Raw genomic sequence first — 26,954 nt, forward strand, 5'->3', positions numbered from 1 at the left:
ATTGTCCATGCAGGATTCACGAAGCAAGCTTACACCTTTCCAGACAGTCCAAGGATGATAATGTCCATAGGTGTGTTACACTAACACCCCATCAGAAACAATAGTGGAACCATTAACAAAACCCAACAAATTAACATATTTTACAATAGAGGTATTTGGGGAAGTTCACAAAAAACCCCAAAACTTTATTCATATGAAATTATGACATTGCTACATTTGTGTGGAAGAAGATTCTGGAGACAGAAATCTTAGTTTCTCGGTCGTTAGCCTGTGCTACCTGGTCTCGATAGCACTGGGTTGACCGCTTTATTAGCATTCGCTAACACTACTGATGAACGACTTGTGGTTAAGCTAGCGTTGGCCTCTGAGGAAGCTGAGGGTAATACATTTTTGGTCCCTCCAACTATAAATCAAAATCTGATTGGTTAATTCATCTGTCACTTCTTACATAAACGTACACTGCCATGGCCTTCTGTCCCGGCAACGAAGTCCTAACCAATGAGTGAGCAGCTCTAAACCCTTCTCAGCCTAGAGACAACAAACAAAAAAAATCTCATTGGATAACTCAATTTTAATATTTTAAGGACAGTAACCCTTTCATTTCTGAATCAAATTTGATAGAAAATGAGGCCAAAATAGAATTAGAAGAGAATAATTATAATTAAATTATGAAAAATGAAATATAACATTTGAAATGCCAATATGATATGTTCTAGGCCTTCAGACAAGGCCCAAAGGCCCTGACGGTTCCCCTCTGCTATAGATATCGTAAAATCTTTTTACTCAGATGTGCAATATTGCACCAAATAACCCATGTAGAAATTTCCCACACAGGTCAATTGAGGGCATTGCTGGTTTTGGTGTTTACTATTCTCCTAATCCTTGGTCAGTCAGACTGTGTCCTGGCCTCATGCTCTGCCTTTACTCCGGCAGATGCTCAGAGTGAGAGAGGCTGTTGTGTCGTTGCTGCAGCTGCAAGACTCTGGCTTCCAGCAGTTAAGTCTGGTAGCGGAGAAGGGGTTCATGCAGGTGAATCTGCACGGCACGTGGCTGCCGGACAGGAAACGCTCTTACCTGCATGGCCAGCAGGGTTTATTTCCTAATTCCTCTCACCATGTCTGTGCTCGTGATAACCGTGTGATGGGAACCTCATCATTTCTCAGCTTTTATCAAGCTTTCAAGATTAAAACTTCAGCTGGCCCTGAATATTTACCTGCCTTAGTTCAAATGTCAGTAATACCACTAATCTGCAAAATAACCCCAAGAGAGGTTGTGTGTCATCAGCATTGATATCTCTTAGTGTTGACTTATTGTTTATTTACTGTGTGAGATCATTTCTTATTTCCTTATAGGAATTAATAAATCAGTAATTGGGATGAGTAATATACACATGCATGATTGATATAATGCAGGCTTCGGTCATTAGCAATGGAATCGATTAGAATATAATATTAACAGCATTGTGTGAACAAGTGACAGATGTTAAGCTCATAACATATTTAGGAGGGTTTTGTTGAAGCTAGCATGCTTGTTTTATAGGGTAATCATTTCTGTAAAGAATTGTAACCATGCCTTATTCCTTTGCTTTACAATGCCTGACAACCACCCTTCAGGTTCGAGTGCTTGGGAAGCAGCTCAATGAAATGCAGGCTGGGAAACAGGAACTGGTAGCAAAGTATGAAGGGCAGCTACAGCAAGTGAAAGAGGAGGTAAGCAATTTCATGATCACATCCCTCACTGAATGTTGATCTGAAGTGAGCTGTTGAGACTCCGCATACACGTAGACTTAGTAGCTATTTTAATAGTGTACACCTGCTCATTCATGCAGTTGTCCAAACGCTCAGTCATCTGGCAACAGTACAATACAAAAATCAGCATCATTATGGAAGTTATGTTTATGTAATATAAGAAAAACGTATATATGTAATGTACAATATAGACCTTACACAATATAATAAATATGCAATGTACAATAACTAACTAGTATAACTATTATAGACAATGTGTTATTTACCAGCTTAAGGTCGGTCCGTATCGTGAAATACTGTGCCCGAGGTCTTGAAAGTACTGAGCGAGGTCCTCTGGGCCGAGGTCAGTATTCAAGGCCGAGGTCACGGTATTTCACCATACAGACTGACCTAAGCTGGTAAATAATATATTTATTTTTCTTTACCAAATTCTAACAGAAAACAAGAGCGCCCGAAAGGGAAAACCGAGCCGAGCCGCCATTTTGAATCCTCATTCACGGTTGTAATGCAAATTGCTTTCCCCTCGGTATACAAGTGCGCTTCCATGGCAGGAAAAAAAAACTACATTTTGCCGCCTATATAGTCCCCTATTTATATAAAATTGAGTCATTCAGGATTCAGCCATGTTTTTGCTCGGCGTTAGCAAGTTAGAGGTTTTTAGCTTTCTCCTGAGAGGTTTCATTTTATTTCTTCTTCCTCAGGGTAGTAAAACTCGCTTTCGCTGCGAACACTGTTGTTATCGCTATCCATGCTGTAAAATTAATGCTATTCTCCTGAGAAATGCTGGCAAAAATTTGTAAGATTTTTGATAATCTTATAAATAAATCTTATTAAAAAAAAATGTTGACAAAAAATGCTACTATGTTGTTTGTTGTTGTGAACGAGCGAGTCGCCAGAGGTCCGTAACTGGGGTCCGTACCATAGGATACGGACCCGCTCGCCAGCCAATCAGAGCGCAGGATTTGGACCGCGATAAAAAAATATATGTGTTATTTACCAGCTGTGAGGTCCGTATCATAAAATACCGTGACCGAGGTCTTGAAAGTACTGAGCGAGGCCCTCTGGACTGAGGTCACGGTATTTCACCATACGGACCGACCTTAATATATTTATTTTTCTTTACAATATATTTTTTGGGCTTTATTGGATAGGACAGTGTAGAGACAGGACAGGAAATGAGTGGGAGAGAGAGACAGGGAGGGATCGGGAAATGACCTCGGGTCGGAATCGAACCTGGGTCCCCGGATTTATGGTATGGCACCTTAGCCACCTGAGCCACGACGGCCCTTCTTTACCAAATTCTAACAGAAAACAAGAGCGCCTGAAAGGGAAAACTGACCCGAGCCACCGTTTTGAATCCTCATTCACAGCTGTAATGCAAATTGCTGGCAAAAATTTATAAGATTTTTGATAATCTTATAAATAAATCTTATAAAAAAAAAAAAGATAACTGTTGACAAAAAATTCTACTATGTTTGCTGTTGTGAATGAGCGAGTTGCCAGAGGTCCGTAATTGGGGTCCGTATCGTAGGATACGGACCCACTCGCCAGCCAATCAGAGCACAGGATTTGATGGAAACCATACCGCGAAAAAAATAATTAAAAGTTATTCCATGAAATCGAGTTGTAGCTGATTCAGGCATAGCGCCGAGTTGGTTATTAGCCACGTACAACAAGATTGAGTGGAATAACTGTTTGTTTTTTGTTTTTTCCATCCACATTCACTGGATTTTGAGAAACAGAGCATTTTTATTAAAATTTTTTTTGCAAATTCGATAAATATAAACTTTATTCCAAACATCCGACAAAATCATTTCCACTTAGAATGTAAGCAAACTGGCGAAATGACAGTAGCAATTTGTGAAAAATGCAGTAATATTAATTCTTGGGGAAAAAAATTTTTCTGACCATCAAATATTTTTATGCCATTTTTTTTTTTTTGGGTTTTGTTTTCGAGTAGAGTTTTTATTTCATCCTCGGTTGGTTCAGCAACGCGCTCTACCATTTTGTTTTTCTCTACTCATGGTATATGAGCTGATAGCCTAGTAGTAGAGTAGCCCATCAGAGCATGTGATTGCTCATATCCAGTGAATGTGGATAGAATAATGTATAATACCTATATTATGCACAATATGTCTAAAATATCTGTATTATACAATATCTATAATCTAAATATCCACAACTATAACCTACAATATATTATGCATAAAAATATCTATCAGTAATATACAATATCTATAATATACAGTATAATTATAAATATGTATGCTGTCAACAATATAAACAGTACATCATATATAGACAATATGCAGGATATTTACAGATGACAAAATATACAAGACAGTCCGTGTACACAGAATGCAGTGAGGTCGTACAAATGGGAGTATACAGGAGGTACAAGTGGTACAATAGTATAATGGCAAGGATGGTTCACGTCAGATAAAAGCATAAAGATACAGGTGAAGAGCTTCAGATAATGTTCATATCAGACATCAGAAAGAGATGTAATGGGATCTTTGTGACTTGACTGTGGCATAGTTATTGATGCCAGATGTTTAGTCTTCTGCTTTTGTAGCCCATTTGCCTCAAGGTTTAACATGCTGTGCATTCTGAGATGCTGTTCTCCTCCGCACGGTTGTAAAAAGTGGTTATTTGTGTTACTGTATCCATCCCGTCATCTCATTTCTGATCCCAGAACCGCCACTTGGTGAGTGCTTTTTTTTTTTTTTAATTCTCTGTAAACTCTAGAGATTGCTATGCATGAAAAATCACAGATCATCAGAAGTTTCTAAAATACTCAACATCTGGCACCAACAACCATTTTCCCACAATCTGAAGTGTGAATGTTAATGGTAGTATCTCACTGGGCTGCGACAGCCTGCGACTTGTTGGAGACACAACAATTGCGATAAAATGTGCGAATTAGCGACAATTTTCACTTGGAATCACACTGAATTGATATTCGCATATTTTATCGCAATTGTTGTGTCTCCAACTAGTTGCAGGCTGTCACAGCCCAGTGAGATACACTCGTACTTCCTGTCTCTCGGAAACTGACTTGAGAAGGGTTCGTGATGGCTTTGCGACACCAGCGACACATTTGCGGCTATTTTGAGAGAAATTTTGTCTCATTAATTTTTTGATCATGTTCAAAATTTCAGCGACAAAGGAGCGACACTTTGCGACTCGTGCGAGGAAATTGAGAAGCCCCGTGAATGTTTCAAGACACTTTTGAAACTCTCTCGCGAATGACGTTCGCGATTTGTCGCAGCCCAGTGAGATACTGGCTTAACTGAAGCTCTTGACCTGTATCTGTGTTGCTGATGGGATAATTGTATGAATATGCAGGGTGTGGGTGTTCCTAATAAAGTGGTCAGTGAGTATAACTAGCGTACACAAATGCAAAGTGATTTGGGGAAAGTGACCTATTCATCTCCAAATAGGGAAAAGGAGCAAATTCTCTCACTGTCCAAACAAATTCAGTGTTGTAAAATGTTGATGGTCTGATTTACATGGAAATTATTTTAAAATTTTTGTATTTCTTTTTGCTGAAGAACACACACACAAATCAGCAGTTCCTTTACATGTTAAGGACTGTGCTGATGCGTATTACCGAGCCTTTCTACCCGTTGTCTTGATTTCCTGTTTCACGATCCTTGTGCCTGTTTCTCGTTCTTGTCCTCGCTTAGCCTTTGATGTGCTGTTTGCACCTCGACCGACCCTTTTGCCTGTATTCTCGTTTTTGATCTAGCCTGCCGTTTTGGATTGTTTGCCCGTGTATATATTGTCTCACTGTATATATATATTTCGCACTTTATTAAACTGTATACTCCTGCACATACATCCGCCTCCCTTGCGTACGTGACATGGAGATTATTCCATACGACTTCAAACCAACGTGGAGATGGAAAGACGACAGGATAAGGACAAGTCCTTCGTGCTGGTATTTACGTCATTACTGTCGCACAATTAAGACGTGCCAGATCAGGCGGCTGGTGGGTTTTCAAAATAATAAATACATGCATGTATTTTTGTGATAAATACATATTATACTGAGCGCATTTCCTACATAATCCTCACTAAGGTTTCAGACAGCGCTACAAAATGGTGTCCCCACTATATAGTGCCCTATATAGTGAGGTATGGAGCGATTTCGGACGCAGGGAAAACTTCCAGCTTGATTACATCAGCATTCGAAGGAGGGCACGCACATCTTTTGACAATGTTGGCAGATGTTGGTCACTTTGATTTCCGCTGTACGTTTTACTTCCGTCCTACGAAGTCTCGCACAGGTCTCAACAAATCTCGTTTACAGCCATCGCTTTGACATATGGACTGATATATTACATAGCATATTTCAAACACTCATAACTTGCTATAGCCGTGACAAAATAGCTGTCAGAAATGCATTCCTACATTTTATGTAATGAAATGAATAGAATTTTGATGATGATAAATGGCCTTTAGTTCCCCTTTAAGGAAAACTAGAAATTTGGGCTTAAACTGGGCACCTATGACAAGCACGTTCTTTATTTGGGCTATAAGTGTGGTGGGGTGTTTTTTTTTATTTTTTTTTATTTATAAAGTTGTCAATCTTTAGCCTAGTTAGTTGTGATTCTAGGAAGGCATACTATAGGACTGTAAGCATACTGGTGATTTGAATCGCTCAGTGAGCTAGCTCATGAACTCAATTTGTCCAGCCCTGTTAGATTATACTACCAACCCAAAACTGGTAGTGTGTCCAAAAACAGCATCCAAACACCTGCCACGACTTTGTGTTTAGAGAATTTATACTCCTTATAACTGTATTTTTGTGTCAAAGCTATGCAGTATGCATCTTCAATATGCAGTCGGTATGCGTCTTCACGATATGCAATAAAAGTCCAGAGTACAGCTTCTCCTCAGTTCAGATAAAGCTGGAGATGTGTTTATTGCTTGAGCAAAAGAAACAAAACCGGAACTGTGTCTGTAGGCAATTAAGTCAGTGCAGTCGAAATGATGGAAAGTGTGTTATAGTATGTACAGTATGTTAGCACTCAGGTCGTCTTTATGTGCATCATTGTTGATTTGTCTTTCACATCAACATAAAACCAGTCTGCTTGTTAACACTTAATAAGTGAACACTTCTTGTAGTTGTCCAGGTTGAAGCGCAGCTATGAGAAACTTCAGCGCAAGCAGCTCAAGGAGGCGCGAGAAGGAGCTCGAAGCCGTGAGGAGGACAAGAGTGACGTTTTGCACCTGAACAGCAAGCTGGAGGTACTTCATTGATCATTCTTTTTACTTTTGTTCGGAAATGCAATCAACTTTCCAATGATTGTGTTGTTTTCATTCCTCAAGTTGGGCTAGAATATCCACACGTTCACTTTTTAGCAATTGATGACTTGATAAACTGTAAACTTAAGCTGTTTGAAATGCGTTCGTCATTTAAATCACAAGATGATGCAGTTTATTGCCAAAAGTATGTGGACACTTGACCAGTCATGCTCATATTTGCTTGTTGAACGTCTCATTCCAGATTTAGTCCCCTTTTGCTGTGATAATATAACGTCCACTCTTCTGGGAAGGCTTTCCACTAGATTTTGGAACGTGGCTCTGGGTACATCAACCAAACAGGAAATGTGCCCAGAGATGTCATTTGAGTTACCATAACAGTCAGACAATGAAGGAGACATTTTTGAGAATGAGATTTTGTCTAATTCAAAAGGCAGTTCTTTTAATTTTAGTCACTCTTTCATCCTTATCAATAAATCCTTCATTCCTTAACACTAAACATTATATCTAGGCCATGATCACTCTGGATCTGCAATCTATGCTGGGAACACTGGGTGTGAGGTGTAATACCCTGGATGGGAGATCAGTCCATTACAGCGCAATACAAACATACATTTACACCTGGGGCATATTAACAGAGCTAATCCGCCTATGAGTGTGTAAGGGAAGTATCTCACTGGGCTGCGACTCATTGGAGACACAACGATTGCGATAAAATATGCGAATTGGTGACAATTTTCACTTGGAATCACACTGAATTGATATTCGCATATTTTATCGCAATTGTTGTGTCTCCAATGAGTCGCAGGCTGTCACAGCCCAGTGAGATACACTCGCACTTCCTGTCTCACGGAAACTGACTCGAGAAGGGTTCGTGACGGCTTTGCGACACCAGCGACGCATTTGCGGCTATTTTGAGAGAAATTTTGTCGCATTAATTTTTTGAACATGTTCCAGGGCTCGAAATTCATATATTTTTTTTCACCAGCCAGCCGGACTAGTTAACTTCCAAAGTAACTAGCCAAACAGAAAATCAACTCGCCAAAATTTGTTCATGTATGAATTTTACTTCTGTCAAAAATAACACAAAAGAGAGTACAGTAAGCCCTCAGTATTCGCGGGGGTTAGGGACCGAACATGGCCGTGAGTAAGCCAAAATCGCGAATACTTGTACCAAGAATACCAAGAACGCACAACACGTGAACAAGTCTGAACTACAGGAACCGCGAGACTGTACTGTACAATGCGCTCATTCGTATCAGCCAATGAGCAGCAGCCCGCCATTCAAACTAAAGCCAATAGCGAGCGAGCATTCAGCTCCGAGAATGTAGCAGTGCGTAAACATTCACAGTGCGTAGACGTTCGATATGTTCGCCGAAAATGACCGCGAATCTCTGAGATTTCCCGCGAATGTATAGGAGATATGTTCTATATAAAATCCCGTGAATATGTGAATTCGCGAATACTGAACCGCGAATAGGCGGGGGTCTACTGTAGTTACCATTGTTCATGACTAATGTGCATTTATTTCAAGACCCGAGTATTTTGATACTGTTGTTTTTTTGTTGTTGTTTTTTTTTTCCCACACTTTACAAACTGGCATTTGCTGTTCCATGTCCTCCTCGCGATATCCAAAAAAAAAGCCAGATGACTGACCCCTTACTAGTTCTTTTAGGAACCAATTCGTCCGCTTCCATTTTTAATTTGTCGCTGAAATTGACAGAGCTTACACGGTAGCCTATGCAACACCAGCGATTGCACGAACTGAGTCAGCTCTGTAAACTGAAACTAGAAAATCTTCCCGCAAGTTCCTTTCAGCACCGAGATGTCGCCCGGGATTGGTTAGCGAGTGTGTGACGTTATTGTTTTGTTTTTTTTTGTTTTTTTACCCTTAGGCAGCCTCTCATGTTACTGCCTGAGGGACAGGGAGAAAACCACCGGAAAAGGTTTTAAACAAACACGAAACAAACGCACGTCGGCAGATGACCATAAAATACTCGATAGTTATGATATAATAATTTTATGTATCTCTCACAGAATTTTCGGAGATATATCGAGTATATTCGATATATCGCACAGCCCTAGTCTGAATCTTCCCTTCATATATATTTTTTATTTTCAACTAGCCAGCCGGGCTGGCTAGTGACAGGAATTACCTGCCAAATGACAAATTAAGTCGCCTCGGGCGACTGGACCACTGCGAATTTCGAGCCCTGTGTTCAAAATTTCAGCGACGAAGGAGCGACACTTTGCGACTCATGCGAGGAAATTGAGAAGCCCCGCGAATGTTTCAAGACACTTTTGAAACTCTCTCGCGAATGACATTCGCAATTTGTCGCAAGCTGTCGCAGCCCAGTGAGATACTGGCTTTAGGGTGCTGTTTATTTTAAAAAAAATTCAAATTTGTTGCTCAGAACCCTACTCATATATATTATTTTATATAAACCCTATACAGATTAGACCATAAGTGGCCCTTCTATTTTATTATCCAAGAACACATGCCATTCACCTGTTTAACAACAAATTGGGTAAAAAAAAAAAAGTTAATTCAGAAATGTACCTTCTTAAAAAAGATTCCGCAGAGACAATACTGTAACAGGTTTCATACTTGACCTGTGCAACATAATTAATTCCTCTATAAAGATTTTAATATAGTTACCATGTTTGTGTTTTTTTTTTTTTTTCCTCCCTCCTAATTTTCTAGATTTTAGATATAGCCAATTCTCACCCACCACATAGGTTTCCCTCATCACATAGCAGCTACCACCCAGGGAGGGTGAAGGTTGTCATGTGATTCCTCTGATTCTACCGCACTTCTTTTCGAACTGCTGCTTATGCAGTGTTATGGGGTGGCATATCGCGCTCGGAGGAAAGCGCTATCCGCCCGCTTCAGTTACATGTTGTGTGTTTTTTTTTTGCAGGAGTTCCGTCAGCGCTCAGCGGAGTGGGAGCAGCAGCGGTTGCAGTATCAGAGGCAGATTGCTTCATTAGAGGCCCAGAGGAAGACCCTGGCAGACCAGTTCACTCAAATGCAGGTGATGTAAAAAATGAGTAAAGCACTCGCCCAGTGTATTCATCTCAGATTTAAATACCAATATTTCTACAACCCCAATTCCGGAGAAGGCTGGAACACCGTCTAAAGCAAAAATAAAAACCGAACGCAATGATTTCTCCCCCATTTGGGACCCCATACCTTCACAGATGCTGGCTTTTGAACTGTGCACTGATGATAAACCGGATGGTCGGTGGGTGCGCAACAGTAGGACGCAGTGTCCATGATTTACCAAAAGTTATTCATAAATTGTTGCACTGTTTGCCCACGCAGTCTTTCACAGATCGGTGAACCCCTCCACATCTTTACTTCTGAGAGACTCCACCTCTCTGGGATGCTCTTTATATGCCCAATCATATTACTGACCTGTTGCCAGTTAAACTAATGAGGGTTTTATAAACAACTTTTCCAGTCTTTTGTTGTCCCGTCCCAACTTTTTTTTGAATCGTATTATGTTCATTTTTGAATTTGACACCAGCAACATTAAAAAAAACAAAAACAAATGGTTTCTCCATTTCAGCACTTGATATGTTTGTTTTTGTACTATTTTTAATGAAATATAGGGTTTTCACACATTGTTTTTATTTACATTTTAGTGTCCCAACTTTTTTGCAATTGGGGTTGTATTTTCAGTGGAAACTCAAATCCTTGAGTGTGGCATTAATGACTTGCCATGTGTTCAGATATTCAGAGATGTGGAGCAACTGATGATTATTGAAGTTATTAATCAGAATGATGTATTCTAGTGACTGAGTTCTTGATGCATGTGTGTATTCTCTGTCCAGTGTCAGGGTACAGCGCGGCTGCAGGAGCAGGGAGAGATGCAGCGGTTGCGGGCTCAGCTGCAGCGGGCGCAAGACTCCCTACATGCACAAGAGCTAGAGCTGGAGAGATTACGACTGCTGCAGGATGAACTGGGAGACTCTCGCAGAGAACAGCAGGTCAGCTGCGGTGCTGCAGCTCACGCTTCATGCCAGGTAGAGCCAGACAGGGTCAAGAATTATGCCGGAAATGCACCAATATTGGTATCTGTTACTACTTTGAAGATGGCACTTGGGGACACCAGGATTCATCACTTTATATTAATGTTTATATGAATTCATATTTTACCAGTGCCCATTATGAATAAATCTTTCTACACCACCACTATGCAGCGCACATGTATCGTGAATATTGGGCCATTTGGGATTTGTGATAAATAACTGTAGGTAACTGCAATAGCAGCGACTGTCATTTGATTTCAGTTTGTTAAAGGTGGTGGAAACCATGGTATTGGTGCAGCTTGTTCAAATATACAGTAATTAGTGATTGCTGCTAGTGCAGTGCGTAAGCATGGTTTTAGTATGATAGAGTACCCTTTAGCTTGCTTGCTTTAGTAATACATTTACCTGAGTTGGAGTACGAGGAGGTTTTTTTTTTTTTTTTTTTTGTCTCTGATTAGGTAATGAGTGAGGAGCGGGAGGAGCTGAGGGCTACACTAGATGCTCAGGATCAATTTGTGAGGACCTCAGAGCTGCAGCAACAGCAGCTGCGCAGTGAGGTGGCTCGCCTTAACCAGGCGCTGCAGGCCAAGGAACATGTCATCAGGTACACAGCGTTAGCATTGTGCTGTGTAGCAGGAACCTTTTTTTTTTTTTTAAACTTCAGTCTATTTCAAAGAATATGCTCTTTATAATTTTTTTTCTACATAATCTCTGCTATATATGCGCCATTAGTCTAATATTTTAACATTTGAATTGGTTATATTTTTAAACACACTTAAATTATACATACATGTCAAAGGCAACATATCATAGTTTGGATGAAACCCATCAGACAACCAGACACATAGCTAGGATATTTTCGATACCCTTCCCTGAAAGCATACTGAGAAAGAACAACATGATAATGGCCAAGGTGGAAAACTTCCGGTGCGCTGCTCGGCTGCGAACCGCGTCCTGAGCATGTCAAGCTCGTTAAGTTTGTTTGTTTGTTTGTATGTGTTTATTAGTGTGCTCGCGCCGTTTGTTTTGTGTCTAAAATGTCACCCTTCGCGTATGCTTACTTGTAACTTGGAAGATGATTTATCCGTGGATTATATTGACTCTAGTTGGGATTGCCACCATTGGGCAGCCCCCTGCACACTCAAAGTCCTCTGTTGCATCTGTGAGAGAAATGGATTTAAAACCTTACCGGGAACTTCGACCAAGCGCACGTTACAGTCGGGATGCCCTGCTCGCACTTCGCCACAAATCACCGTCCTTGTTGCCCCTGCCGTTCCTGAGTGACATCCCCGCTGAGCTGAGAAGGCTCACGCGTAGGAAACGAGGCAGGAGAGGTGGAATATGGAACCGGCTCCGACGAAGATACACCAAACCTCTGCTTCCAGTAATCATTCTCAGCAACGTTCAGTCCTTGAACAACAAGATTGATGACCTCCGAACCCATGTAAGGTACTGCTCCGAATTCCGTGAAGCTTCGCTGTTGTGTCTCACAGAGAGCTGGCTGCAATCCAATGCCCCCGATTCCCTATTTGAGATTAACGGATTCACTTTGATCCGGCTCGATAGAGATAACAACTCTGGGATAACCAAGGGTGGTGGGATTTGTGTATACATCAATGATCAGTGGTGCCGCCAGTTCACTGTCAAAGAGACGCTATGTGACTCAAACGTTGAGATGCTCTGTTTGACATTAAGACCTTTCTATCTGCCACGTGAGTTCAGATGTGTGCTTTTGTGTGTGGTGTATGTTCCACCAAGTGGCAAGGCTTCGCTGGCCGTAGCCACTATCGCGGACCATGTTCACAGATTATTACAGAAATACCCCGACGCACCTGCCATTGTGGCAGGGGACTTAAACCGTTGTCAGTTGGATGCTGTTCTACCTGGCTTCTACCAAACGGTCAAAGGTGAAACACGAAAAGACAGACTACTTGATAAATGTTATGTGAACGTGAAAGATGCCTATGGGTCTAAGATTAGACCTCCTATCGCCAATTCCGATCACAACGTGGTTCATTTAATTCCGACATATAAATCAAAATTGAAACGCTGTAAACCAGTAGCAAGAGAAATACGATGCTGGTCTCCTGAAGCCTGCGAGGAACTGAGAGTTTGTTTTGAACTGACGAATTGGGATGTATTCCATGACCAGAACTCTTTAGATGTCACTACCTCAGTCACCACGGACTATATTAACTTTTGTGCACAGTTAGTTATCCCCACCAAACGAATAAAGATTTATCCCAACAACAAGCGATTTGTGTCTAAGGACATTAAAGACATAATCAATAAAAGGAAAGTAGCTTTTAAAAACAAAGATGCCGTCGAATGCAAACAATTGGAGAGGGTTTTAAAAAAACAAACTAAGGGAAGCTAAACAGGTGCACAGAGATCAGCTGGAGGAAAACTTCAAAGAAAAAAAACCCTAAAAGACTCTGGGACAATATGAAAAAAATGACTGGAATGTCATCCTCTAATAAACTCATTGTGACTGGAAATGAACTCATGTTTGCAAATGAACTGAATGACTGACTTTTTCTGTAGGTTTGATTCTTCCTCCCACCTTAATGACTGTGAAAACATAGTAAAGACCATTAAACCGTCCAACTCCGACAGAATTCTTTTAACTGTGGAGGTGGTCAGAGGTACCTTCCAGCGCAATAAAACAAGGAAAGCCTTAGGGCCTGACCACAGCAGCGCACTCATTCTAAAAACCTTTGCCAGGGAATTAGCCCCTGTATGGCAACCCATTTTCCAGCAGTCTCTAGACACCCATCATATACCTCTAGCATGGAATACATCCCACATTAAGCCTATCCCTAAAAAGAAATGTCCTAAAGAACATAATGACTATCGGCCAATAGCTCTTACATCAGTGATCATGAAGTCACTAGAGAAAATCATAGTTCAACATCTAAACAGACAGATGGGGGGGCTTCAAGACCCATACCAGTTTGCACACAAACAAGGCCGTAGCACAGAGGATGCAGTGGTTACACTGGTACACATCATATCTAAACATCTGGACAAACCCAACACTTATGCCAGGGCTCTTTTCCTTGATTTTTCTTCAGCGTTCAACACCATTCAGCCAAACATACTTCTGTCCAAAATGATTAAGTTTCAGATAAACCCATACATTATCCATTGGTACTTTTCTTTTCTCACAAATAGGGTCCAGCTGGTTAAGGTAAATGACACACTATCTTCTCCCATTACCACTAATGTTGGAGTTCCCCAGGGTTGCATAAGCTCCCCTAGGTTGTTTACCCTGTATACCTCTGACTGTACCACCAATGTGCCTAATCAATATCTTTTCAAATACTCAGACGACTCCACATTAGTGACTCTTTTCACAAAATCTGATGACCACACTCAGTACCAAAGCAATGTGGATTGGTTAATTGAATGGTGTGATAATAACTACCTCATCATTAATACAGTGAAGACCGAGGAGGTCATTTTTGGAAAATCACCCAATCTCCAACTACTTCCAGTAAAAATCCACAACTCCGACATCACTCAAGTCCCATTCTACAAATATCTGGGTGTCATGATTGACCAAAATCTGACATGGACCGACCACATAGACTTCACATGTAAAAAAATACAACAGCGCATCTATTTCCTGTGAAGATTAAGATCCTTTGGGGTTAGTGCCCAAATAATCTTTTTATTTTTTACTTCTGTGATCCAGAGCGTTATGCTTTACTGTAGTACAGCTTGGTATAGTAGCCTCTCTGTTAAAGATAAAGCTAAACTCCAACACCAAATTAAAATCTGCTCTAAGATCATTGGGCTGCCCATAGCACACCTTTTCCAGGAAGCCCACAATAAGAGTATGCTCAGACTGGCCACATGCATCTCCACTGACGTCACACACATCCTACACCAAGAATATCAATTATTACCCTCAAATAGGCGTGTCAGAGTTCCCTTCTTCAACCGCAACAGACTTAAACATTCCTTTGTACATCAGTCAGTTCTTCTGTTGAATCTGCAGTCTTAAGACTGTATGTAGTGCAATCATTCCATGGAGAAAATTGTCCCCATGTTATGTATGTATGCATACTGTACACTACTGTATGTACAGTATGTATGTATTTATACTGTAAGTAGGTTTGTGTCTTTTGTCTTGCTATATCTGTAACAGGCTGTGGGCTACTGTGGTCCCAGGCTCCATGTTTGTTTGTCTGATGGTGCTATATGCTCCACATGCATGGCACTAATGTGCAATAGTCCTGTGATGTTATATGTATGTCTTGTCTTTCTTAAAACGAGTCTTGTTCAGGGATGCAAAATGAATTTCAGTGAAAACTGACAAAGTAGATATCGTATCGTAAGAGATTAATTATATTTGTCCTTTTTATTACTACAGATCTCTGGAGGAGTGTCTGGCCTCTCGAAGTTCTCCAGGCCTGGTGTCTATTAGACAGGAACTGGAGAAAGTAGTCACCAAGCTTCGCTGTTCTCAAACCTGTGAGGCACACCTGAAAGCTGAGGTCACCCGGCTCCGAGAAAAGCAAGTTGTTTGGATTTTCTAGTCAGTAGGATTCTTTGTGAGTGTTGTGCCAGTTGAAAGGTCGCAGTGTTGCTAGTTCTTGCTTTATGACAGGCTCGAAAGCATGCGGAGACAGAAAGCAGAAGCAAGTAAAAGAGAGCAGGAATGGAGAAAGCTGGAAGAGGAGCTCGTTAACTCTGTGACTGAAGTCAAGCGGGTGAATAAAGAACAATATAACAATGGATATTTCATGTTGGTGCGAATGTTTTGTTGTTTTGCAGTCATGGGTGTAATAACTTTTGGGTTTTTTTTTTTTTGGTCTACATGTAGCTACGTGAGGAGCTTCAGCAGGCTGAGCAGACTCGTTGTGCTGAGGTGGAGGCAATGAGGAAAGAGGTGTCGCAGCTTACGAGTGAACTCCACCAGCGTGACATCACTATTGCCACGCTTACAGGCTCCGCCTCCAGCGTAGAGCGCCAGTTGCGGGCCGAGGTAGAGCGGGCAGAGCGGCGAGCCGCAGAACTCAAGGTACAGCCCTTTCAGACAAAGGGGCTCTGGTTAAAGTCATCCGAAAATGTCTCGTCTCTGCTTTACTGAAGTGCATTCTGTGCCTTTTGCAGATGACACAAGTACAGCTGGAAACACTAAAGCTGGAAAATCAGCACCTGAATGACCTGCTGGAGAGAGTTGAGTCACAGTCCCCAAAGGTGCATACTAATATCTTAAAAATCTAAAATAAAATCTTTGTACTTCTTATTTGGAACATTTTTCTGTAATGTTTGTTCATCCTCTCTTTCTCTCAGAAGACAGATGGGGAACTGGCGAGTTTGAGGGACAGCTATGTATCCTCTCTGAACAGTCTGGAGCAAGAGAATCAACAGCTTAGGCAGGATCTGGCAGAGATTCGTGCCCGTATGGAGGCTAGCAACCAGACCTGGCAGGACAAATACAAGAGAGCACTGGTGCAGAGCCACAGCAAGAACGCGTACACCCATGACAGGTACTCAACACAAACCACTGTGCACATTTATTAGTAGCAGAAGTATAGTCTTTGTCAATATTGGCTGATTTTAGATTATTATTAGACCGGGTGGCACGGTGGTGTAGTGATTAGCACTGTCGCCTCACAGCAAGAAGGTCCTGGGTTCGAGCCCCGTGGCCGGCGAGGGCCTTTCTGTGTGGAGTTTGCATGTTCTCCCCGTGTCCGTGTGGGTTTACTCCGGGTGCTCCGGTTTCCCCCACAGTCCAAAGACATGCAGGTTAGGTTAACTGGTGGCTCTAAATTGACCGCAAGTGTGAATGTGAGTATGAATGGTTGTTTGTCTCTGTGTCAGCCCTGTGATGACCTGGCGACTTGTTCAGGGTGTACCCCGCCTCTTGCCCGTAGTCAGCTGGGATAGGCTCCAGCTTGTCCGCGACCCTGCACAGGATAAGCGACTACAGATAATGGATGGATTATTATTAGATCTGTAACATTGATTAATCCAGAAAATGCAATATTAGACCCAGCTTTGTGATGCATTGCATTTTTTTGTAATTCCATTAGCAACCAGAAGAGGGTAGAACCACAGTCCTTGGATGCAAATCTGCCCTCTTGGTGGGGCTCAGCTGCGCTAGGTATATCTAGTCTTATGAGACCAGATTCTTGTGTACTCAAATGAGAGGAAAGACCTGTAAACAAGTACAGTTTTAAAGCATAATATTTTGTCAATTTTTAACAATCTTTAGTCTTTGGCAGGCTGGTTGGGGGATTTTATATTAAGGATGGATCCATACCACTTTTTCTTGTCTGATAGAGATACCAATCTGATACTGGTGTTTTTTTTTTTTGTTTGTTTGTTTTTACCCCCCCCCCCCCCAAATAACGAAGCTGCTAATAATTCATTTTGTCTAACATTTTGTCTAATAATATAGCATGCTCAACTGTGAAACAAATATTCTACTTCACTAAAGGAAGAAATACAGTGGTGCTTGAAAGTTTGTGAACCCTTTAGAATTTTTTATATTTCTGCATAAATATGACCTAAAACATCATCAGATTTTCACACAACTCCTAAAAGTAGATAAAGAGAACCCAGTTAAACAAATGAGACAAAAATATTATACTTGGTCATTTATTTATTGAGGAAAATGATCCAATATTATATATCTGTGAGTGGCAAAAGTATGTGAACCTCTAGGATTAGCAGTTAATTTGAAGGTGAAATTAGTCAGGTGTTTTCAATCAATGGGATGACAATCAGGTGTGAGTGGGCACCCTGTTTTATTTAAAGAACAGGGATCTATCAAAGTCTGATCTTCACAACACGTTTGTGGAAGTGTATCATGACACGAACAAAGGAGACTTCTGAGGACCTCAGAAAAAGTGTTGTTGCTCATCAGGTTAAAAAGGTTAGAAAAGGTAAAGGGTTACAAAACCATCTCTAAAGAGTTTGGACTCCACCAATCCACAGTCAGACAAATTGTGTACAAATGGAGGAAATTCAAGACCATTGTTACCCTCCCCAGGAGTGGTCAACCAACAAAGATCACTCCAAGAGCAAGGCGCGTAATAGTCGGCGAGGTCACAAAGGACTCTAGGGTAACTTCTAAGCAACTGAAGGCCTCTCTCACATTGGCTAATGTTCATGAGTCCACCATCAGGAGAACACTGAACAACAATGGTGTGCATGGCAGGGTTGCAAGGAGAAGCCACTGCTCTCCAAAAAGAACATTGCTGCTCGTCTGCAGTTTGCTAAAGATCACGTGGACAAGCCAGAAGGCTATTGGAAAAATGTTTTGTGGATGGATGAGACCAAAATAGAACATTTTGGTTTAAATGAGAAGCATTCTGTTTGGAGAAAGGAAAACACTGCATTCCAGCATAAGAACCTTATCCCATCTGTGAAACATGGTGGTGGTAGTATCATGGTTTGGGCCTGTTTTGCTGCATCTGGTCCAGGACGGCTTGCCATCATTGATGGAACAATGAATTCTGAATTATACCAGCGAATTCTAAAGGAAAATGTCAGGACATCTGTCCATGAACTGAATCTCAAGAGATAGTGGGTCATGCAGCAAGACAATGACCCTAAGCATACAAGTCATTCTACCAAAGAATGGTTAAAGAAGAATAAAGTTAATGTTTTGGAATGGCCAAGTCAAAGTCCTGACCTTAATCCAATCTAAATGTTGTGGGAGGACCTGAAGTGAGCAGTTCATGTGAGGAAACCCACCAACATCCCAGAGTTGAAGCTGTTCTGTATGGAGGAATGGGCTAAAATTCCTCCAAGCCGGTGTGCAGGATTGATCAACAGTTACTGGAAATGTTTAGTTGCAGTTATTGCTGCACAAGGGGGTCACACCAGATACTGAAAGCAAAGGTTCACATACTTTTGCCACTCACAGATATGCAATATTGGATCATTTTCCTCAATAAATAAATGACCAAGTATAATATTTTTGTCTTATTTGTTTAACTGGGTTCTCTTTATCTACTTTTAGGACTTGTGTGAAAATCTGATGATGTTTTAGGTCATATTTATGAGAAATATTGAAAATTCATAAACTTTCAAGCACCACTGTACATAGCCCACAACATGATTTGGTCATGCAATACTGCTGCTTCTTTTCATTATATCCCCTGTACACGAAGTTTGGGGTGGGTATATAGGAATCACCCTCTCTGTCTGTCTTCGTCCATCCGTCTGTCCATGTGTCTTGTAAGCACAAGTCAAGTTTGTTTGTATAGCGCTTTTAACAATAAACATTGTCGCAAAGCAGCTTTACAGAATTTGAATGACTTTAAACATAAGCTAATTTTATCCCTAATCTATCCCCAATGAGCAAGCCTGTGGCGACGGTGGCAAGGAAAAGCTCCCTCAGACGACATGAGGAAGAAACCTCACAAGAAACCAGACTCAAAAGGGAACCCATCCTCATTTGGGCAACGACATGATTAGAATATTAACAGCAACTTCTCCTAAACGGTTCGATGGATTTTGATGAAACTTTACACCATTGCAGTGTACCACCTGAAGCTATGCATGAAGAAAAATAGTCCCGAACCAAGGTCTTACATGTGTCATTATCTGATGTGGCTCCTCCTAGACCTGTTGATACCCTGGAAATGATACCACATTGTACCAAATGGATTTAGACCCCATGTGTTATTGCAGTGAATAGGAATTTGAATCATGGTGTTGCAGGGTTTTTTTTTGTTTTGTTTTTTTTTAAGTTCACACAAAGTTCCAGTTGACAAATTTTGTTGTGAGCGGGGGGATTCTATCGTGAGTTTACTCCCAGTTCTAGTTTAAACTGTATCTCGCACAGCTTTTTGCAGCATTTTTGATTGATCAGCATCATTCAAACATTCAAAATGAAATTTAACATGCAATTTTGTGCAAACATTTAAATCTGAATATTTAGAATAACAAAGAAATTATAATTCCAGTGTAAAATACTGGATAGAACTGAACATTCAATGTAGCCTGTACCTTAAATGGCATAACGAAACAATTTGCAATGTACACCATAAGTTAACATAAAAATAATAGCATCTCCAGGATAAAATGTACAGTGGAACACAGGATGATAGAATTGGAATCTTAAGGCATTCACAACTGAAACTCTCGGTTGTTTCACCTGATATCAACTTGGCTGCATTGGAAAAAATACATATCTAAGGGTAGGCAGTGTAAGCTCTAAAATTTCCTTCACATGTAACCTGTGGGGTTGAATCTTCTCAATCTATTTACCCAGTTTACCAAAGTAATTTTATTTATTTATTCTCTTGTCATTCATTGGTATTATTTCGAAGATACCGTCTTGGCCTCAGATGCTAAAATGGCCATAAACTTAAAAAGCTACCCACCTACTAAACTTCTGGGGTTGAACTGTAAAACACCTGTGTAAAACTTACCATTAGAATGAATACAGTTCCAGTATGAGAAGATGATTGCAGTGTAAATGAAAATATTTAGCTCAAGTTTTCCCCTCAGAAGATTACCTCCAGATGTTGTGAAACTAACCATGGCAATATTTTCCAAGCATTTCAAGATGCTTGCTTGTACTTATTTGGAGTCGCTGTGTTGGAGATGAAATGTCAGTTTGGCAATGTGTAGTGAGGCTCCAAATGTTGGATTAAGCGTCGAAAACCCTCCTTTTCAACAAGGGGTTGGTCATTCAGCATAATGTATTCAGGGATTTTTCTCCGTTATCAGCTTTGCTTCGCTGCTGTCTGGAAGAAGTTTCTCATGCTTCTGAATTGTTTCCAGTAATGTATGTTGTTGCGGCACACTACTACTTCTTGGCACTCGTTGCTTGCGTTTTAATCAAGTTTATAGTGTTGACGTTTCAAATGCTGCTGTCACCCCTTGAAACACTCACATTATATAATTTGCACTCAGTTGTTTTTGCTTTTTTTTTCTTCCCGAAGCTTGAAATAACTCCACACAGCTGATATGACAGCTCTAGCTACTGTTCACATGACGCATGCTCTTCATCTGTGTTACAGCACAACACTCTATATGGCATGTCGCTCAGAGTTTTTAGTTAGGCGTTTGTGATAATTTGGGCTAATGGATCATTTCTGATTATCCTCTTTGTTTATATTAAAAATAAATAAATAAAATGTCCAATCCAGTGATTTTGGCCAGTATTGGACCAATACTGAGGATCACATTGGTGCACCCCTATTTTATATGTTATAAATATTATGTCATAGAAAAAGCTTTCACAAATACTTTTGTATAGATTATGCACAGTAAATATTCTCTGTATTATCTTTACGTTAGGGGCGGCACGGTGGTGTAGTGGTTAGCGCTGTCGCCTCACAGCAAGAAGGTCCGGGTTCGAGTCCCGTGGCCGGCGAGGGCCTTTCTGTGTGGAGTTTGCATGTTCTCCCCGTGTCCGTGTGGGTTTCCTCCGGGTGCTCCGGTTTCCCCCACAGTCCAAAGACATGCAGGTTAGGTTAACTGGTGACTCTAAATTGACCGTAGGTGTGAATGTGAGTGTGAATGGTTGTCTTTGTCTATGTGTCAGCCCTGTGATGACCTGGCGACTTGTCCAGGGTGTACCCCGCCTTTCGCCCGTAGTCAGCTGGGATAGGCTCCAGCTTGCCTGCGACCCTGTAGAAGGATAAAGCGGCTAGAGATGAGATGAGATCTTTACGTTAAATTTAATGGCATTTAGCAGACTCTCTTATCCAGAGTGATGTACGTACAACATACCTAGAGCAGCCTGGGGCGCAGTTAGGGGTGAGGTGCTTTACTCAAAGGCACTTCCACTGGTCCAGGGAATCAAACTGGCGACCTTTTGGTCCCAGAGCTGCTTCTCTAACCATTGCTTCCCCCATCTTTAAATCTAGTTGTCCGATAATCTTTCATTACCTGCTTAGGGTAGCTAGATTAGGGATAAAATTAGCTCATGTTTAAAGTCATTCAAATTCTGTAAAGCTGCTTTGCGACAATGACTCGTGTTAAAAGCGCTGTAGAAATAAACTTGACTTAACCTTTTGAAATGATAACATCTTAGAACTTTTTGACTTACCCTCATATAGGGCCTGAAAATGCAAGCACGGTATTTCAGCAAAACTAAAGCTGCCATTCTTTTTGTGTTACTCATTCTGTTATGTAAGCATTCAGCTCTGTTGTCACAATAAATAAAACTATGCAGGCATATTTGTGTAAAATCCTGTAATATTTCTCAATCTTGTCAGTCGACATGGTTCTATGGCTTCTGACATTGCCTTTTTCTGTCCGCTCCAGAGAAAATAAATACAAGGTTTTTATTCCTTTTTGTGTTTATTTCTTGAGAAATAGAAGAATCTCAAATACGCAGTGAATGTCCAATATAAAACCATTTTAAGAAGAAGAAGCCGCCTTTGTCACACGTACGCTCAAGCACAGACTTAAGCACACAGTGCAATTTGTCCTCTGCATTTAACCCATCTGAAGCAGTGAACACACACAAGTGAGCAATGAGTGCACGCGCACACATGCATCTAGAGCAGTGGGCAGCGATGCTACAGCACCCGGGGAGCGGTTGGGGGTTAGGTGCCTTGCTCAAGGGCACTTCAGCCCAACCTCAGGCCATGGCTGCTCAACTGCACGTCTTTGAACTGTGGGGGAAACCGGAGCACCCGGAGGAAACCCACGCAGATATGGGGAGAACATGCAAACTCCATACAGAAAGGCTCCCCGTCAGCCGCTGGGCTCAAACCCAGAACCTTCTTGCTGTGAGGTGACGGTGCTAAGCATGACCCCACCGTGTTGCTCCCGTCTTTACCACTGTTTGAGAGCTGCCCAATGGCCACAGTGCTTACAAAATATGATGGTTATAGAAGTCGGTGTTGCGCTGCTTCCATATCCTTCAGCTTATCAAAAAATGCACATGTTCAGCTGCCCACGGGGCTCAAAGCATAATGGGGCTTTAAGTGGTCGTAAAAATGCAACATGTCCATACATATGACACCAAAATACAATGGTCACATTGCTTCTACTGCAGACAATGTTGTGCAGTATTGAATATTGCACTTTATAGTATAACCGGTGATCATCACATATCAGCCTGCAGCCTTGTTCCAGTCCTCTGTTCAGAGTGTACTTGTGTCACTTCCTCCAGCTGCTCTGTGTTACAGGTGTGAAGAAGAACTGAAGGCCATGAAGAGTCGCTTGCAGGAGAGCTCCTTGCACTATGAGCATCAGATCCAGACACTCCTCAAACAGCTGAAGGATCTGCAGTCCTCCTCCTCCCCACACCGACCCAATGGCCAAACTCAGGGGAGCAGACCTGCCGTCTCACCAACACCCTCCTCTTCCACTTCCAGATCCTCATCTTCCTCAGCCAGCAAAACCCAAAAGATAATGGCTCTGCTGAGCATTGCAGCTGAAGAGGAGCGAGCACATGGCTTGGGTTCTACTGAAGACCCACTGCCTTTGGTAAATCACAGGCAATGATGCTCTGCTACAGAAATAAAGGCTTACACACAAATTGTAATGCATATGAGTGTGAGGTGAGGAAGATTTAGTAAATGTGTGTGTCTCTCTCTCTCTGTGTGTGTGTGTGTGTGTGTGTGACATGTAGGAGCATTGTGCAGGTTCTCCAGCAGGCTCTGTGACTTCTTGTTTTGTAGAAGAAGAGACACAGCGTTCTCAGGAGCTGCTACAGCGACTGGACTTCCACATCCATAGCATGAAGCAGGAGAATGCCAAGACTATCCGCAAGTACCTCGGCAAAGACAGCAGCCCCCACAACCCACACTGACTGCACACACACAAACGCAAGAAGTGCCTTTTAAGATTCAGCTAAGGATTCTATTTGTATTCAGTGGCTTGGAGGTGAACATCATTGTCAGTAAATAAGATTATTGCCAAAAAAAAGAAAGAGAGAGAAGAAATAGTCAAACTGATCAAGACCACATTTTGACTGCTGGATGTTTGGTAACTTGTCACACAGCACTGCAGCTTACAATCCCTCTGTAGCCTTTGCACTTGTGAATGACCTGGACGTGGACCTCCGTTATGACCTTGAAGCTCTGACCACTGATTTACCAGGTTTCGTGTCCTGACTGTAGTCTGTCCTTTTATTATTTAGCACTTTAGAATGATGTTTTCCATGTCTTGCTCCTTTTCTTTGTTCACTTTTTATCCTCTCTCTCTCTGTGTGTGAGTGTTTTGAGATATGGGTCTATATTCTAAATTGACAGATTTATGAAACGTTTTTTTAAATTTCTGATTTAGTGAAGAGACTGTTAGAGTGACTGGATTAAATGAGTTTGTTTTGACAGCGTGTTTATAGGAGTGGATGTGTTTTTGTGGATGATTCATCCTCTACATCACTGCATGCTTTCGGGAGAAAGCGGTCTGCACATGAACTATTACATGTGTTCTCAGGACCACATCATTGGGCAGTGCTGTAAAGCAGAAATGTCCAACTGATGTCAAATACACACACCCGCACATGCTGCTGTCTGAGTCATTCTGAGCACCACAGGGTGTCCGAGGGGAAAAAACTGCATTTCACAATAACTACTGTAACTAGTATTCATTGTGCAGCATGTGAGTTACTAGTGGTCCACCAGAGGAAGAACTTAGAAATGGCTAAATAAAAGCTTTTATTTATAGAACATGTTCAATATGTTCTCTTTGACTCTGATTTCCTATGAGTTATTTCCAAATTAGTTGGATTTATTCTTCCTTCTCAGATACAGGATCACCTGTAGATATATTTTTTAAAAAATTTACATTAACCCTATGATGCTGGGTTTGAGACACCATGTAGATGCACCAGAAATCTGTGGGTCAAATGCATTCTTTGAAGTAAATCATAAGAACAATTTGCCACCGAGTTACACCATGAGAGGTCACTTGGTAGTTAAAAAAAAAAGTCTGTAGCAGTAATTATATTTTCTCCTTGGAAAACCACAAAAGGAAGGATAAAGCTTTTTCCTTAAAAAGAAGGGAAAGTGTGTGGTTTTTTTTTTTTTTTTTAAGAGGATTAAAAATCTTCCAAAATTTTTTGAAGGTATGCCAGTAGCCAAAACACCTGGAAAAATACAAAGTGCAAGCCATTACATTCCAAAGCTGAAGGCATTTTGGAAGCGCAATGGATATTCTCGTCAAATTAGGCTACTACGATAACTACTAATCGGTTATTTGTCAACATTAATTTTGTTACTAATGCACCCTCAGCAATGCACATTACATTCCATGTTTTTGTTTTGTTTTTTCCCCCTTTTTCTTGATGTACAGTTCCCTCCATGATTACTGGCTCCCCTTATGAAGATTAGTACAAAAGGGGTTGGGGAAAAAAATCCACCTTTTGGTGAAATAGCTTCATCTCACACTGAAAAAATTCTGAGAATTCAAAGAAAAACAAATCCCTCATCAAGAAATAATTATTTTCAACAAAAACACATGTGCCACTATTGGCACCCTTGCATTTAATACTTTGTACACTCTCCCTTTCCCAGTAAAACAGCACTGAGTCTCTCCTATAACATTTTATGAGGTTGGAGATACAGAGCAGGACATCTGAGCCCGTTCCTCTTTACACAATCTCACCAGATCATCCAGGGTCCTCGGCCCTCTCTTGTGCTCTCTCTCTCTCTCTCTCTCTCCTCTTCAGCTCAGCCCACAGGTTTTCACTGGGGTTCAGCTCAGGGGACTCCGATGGCCAGGGCAGAAGCTGGATTCTGTGCTCAGCTCACCATTTCTGTGTTGATTTGGACATATGCTTCAGATCATTGTCCTGCTGGAAGATCCAATAATGACCCAGTTTTAGTTTCCTGGCAGAGGCAGACAGATTTTGATTTAAAATGTCCTGTTTCATGGAGTCCATGATGCCATGTACCAGAACAAGGTTTCCAGGGCCTTTGGAGGAAAAACAGCCCCAAAACATCACAGAACTTCCAGCATATTTTATAGTTGGGATCAGGTTCTTTTCATTATAGCCATCCTTCTTTTTTCATCACACCCACCTTGAGTGTTTATTGCCAAAAAGCTCAATTTTTGTTACATCAGACCATAGAACGCGGTTCCAGTCAAAGTTGTAGAAGCGTGTTGCAAACTTCAGGCGCTTATGTTTGTAGTTAACTGACAGAAAAGGCTTTTTTTCTGACATACCTTCCAAATAACCTGTTAGCATGGAGGTGGCATCTGATGTTGGCTTTGGAGACCTGGAAACCCCAAGATTTTACTTTTTCTTGTAATTCACCAACAGTGATCCTTGGGGAGTTTATTTATTTATTTATTTATTTATTTATTGCTTCTTACCATCCTCCGTAGTGTATGTGGGGGTGAAAAATAAATTTGAGTCCTCTTCCAGGCAAGTTTATAACAGTTCCAGTTGGTTGCCCTAACAGTAATTATTGCCCTAACAGTAGAAATGGACTATTTTTGGTAAGTAGCTTTTATTTACTTAACCGTTCCCTGACTTATGAAGGTCAACACACTTCTCCCTCATTTGGTTTGTGCGTTCTCTCTTATCTTTCCCATGTTGATGGATGATTAAGGGAGTTTGGCCTCTGTGTCACCTCATATTTGTACCCCAGTTAATCAGGAAGTCATGGATTACAGCTTGAAAGTTCCTACACACTCCAGTCAACTCAACAATGTACAGTTTAAATGGGAAACGTGTTTCAGTTACATTGTGTTCACTATAATTTCCAGGAGTGCCAATAATAATGGCGCATGTGTTTTGGTTGAAGAAAATTTCTCTTTTTATTTATTTTCTTCCCAATGTGAGATGAAGCTACTTCACTTGGATTTTTTTCCCCTAACCCTTTTTACTAATCTTTACAAGGGGTGCCAATCTGTACAAGGAGTGTGGTGGAGAAGACTGTATGTGACTGTGGTAATTTCCCTGTGGGTGGGTGGAGCACAGAGGACGGCAGGACAGAGATCAGGTGAAACAAGGCT

At 41.2% G+C, this 26,954-nt stretch overlaps 1 protein-coding gene across 4 annotated transcripts in view; it reads left to right on the forward strand.

Annotated features, from left to right (window-relative positions):
• cep63 (centrosomal protein 63) overlaps positions 1-24,661 on the forward strand; it is a 35,889-nt gene extending 11,228 nt beyond the window's left edge. The window contains exons 1-13 of one of the 4 annotated variants that reach the window (XM_060919801.1): positions 30-70; positions 1,614-1,709; positions 6,882-7,004; positions 9,941-10,054; positions 10,857-11,048; positions 11,513-11,658; positions 15,433-15,576; positions 15,670-15,772; positions 15,886-16,083; positions 16,176-16,262; positions 16,359-16,555; positions 23,174-23,474; positions 23,620-24,661. In XM_060919801.1, the coding sequence (XP_060775784.1) occupies positions 1,644-1,709; positions 6,882-7,004; positions 9,941-10,054; positions 10,857-11,048; positions 11,513-11,658; positions 15,433-15,576; positions 15,670-15,772; positions 15,886-16,083; positions 16,176-16,262; positions 16,359-16,555; positions 23,174-23,474; positions 23,620-23,799 (1,851 nt within the window). In that variant the 5' untranslated portion in view covers positions 30-70; positions 1,614-1,643 and the 3' untranslated portion in view covers positions 23,800-24,661. Of the gene's footprint in view, positions 1-29; positions 71-1,613; positions 1,710-6,881; positions 7,005-9,940; positions 10,055-10,856; positions 11,049-11,512; positions 11,659-15,432; positions 15,577-15,669; positions 15,773-15,885; positions 16,084-16,175; positions 16,263-16,358; positions 16,556-23,173; positions 23,475-23,619 lie in introns of those variants that run through there. The other 3 variants (XM_060919798.1, XM_060919799.1, XM_060919800.1) reach the window with 3 other exon arrangements.
• Positions 24,662-26,954: the final 2,293 nt, after the last annotated feature.

Source organism: Neoarius graeffei, chromosome 4 (assembly GCF_027579695.1).
Source record: "Neoarius graeffei isolate fNeoGra1 chromosome 4, fNeoGra1.pri, whole genome shotgun sequence".
NCBI classification, from domain to species: domain Eukaryota; kingdom Metazoa; phylum Chordata; class Actinopteri; order Siluriformes; family Ariidae; genus Neoarius; species Neoarius graeffei.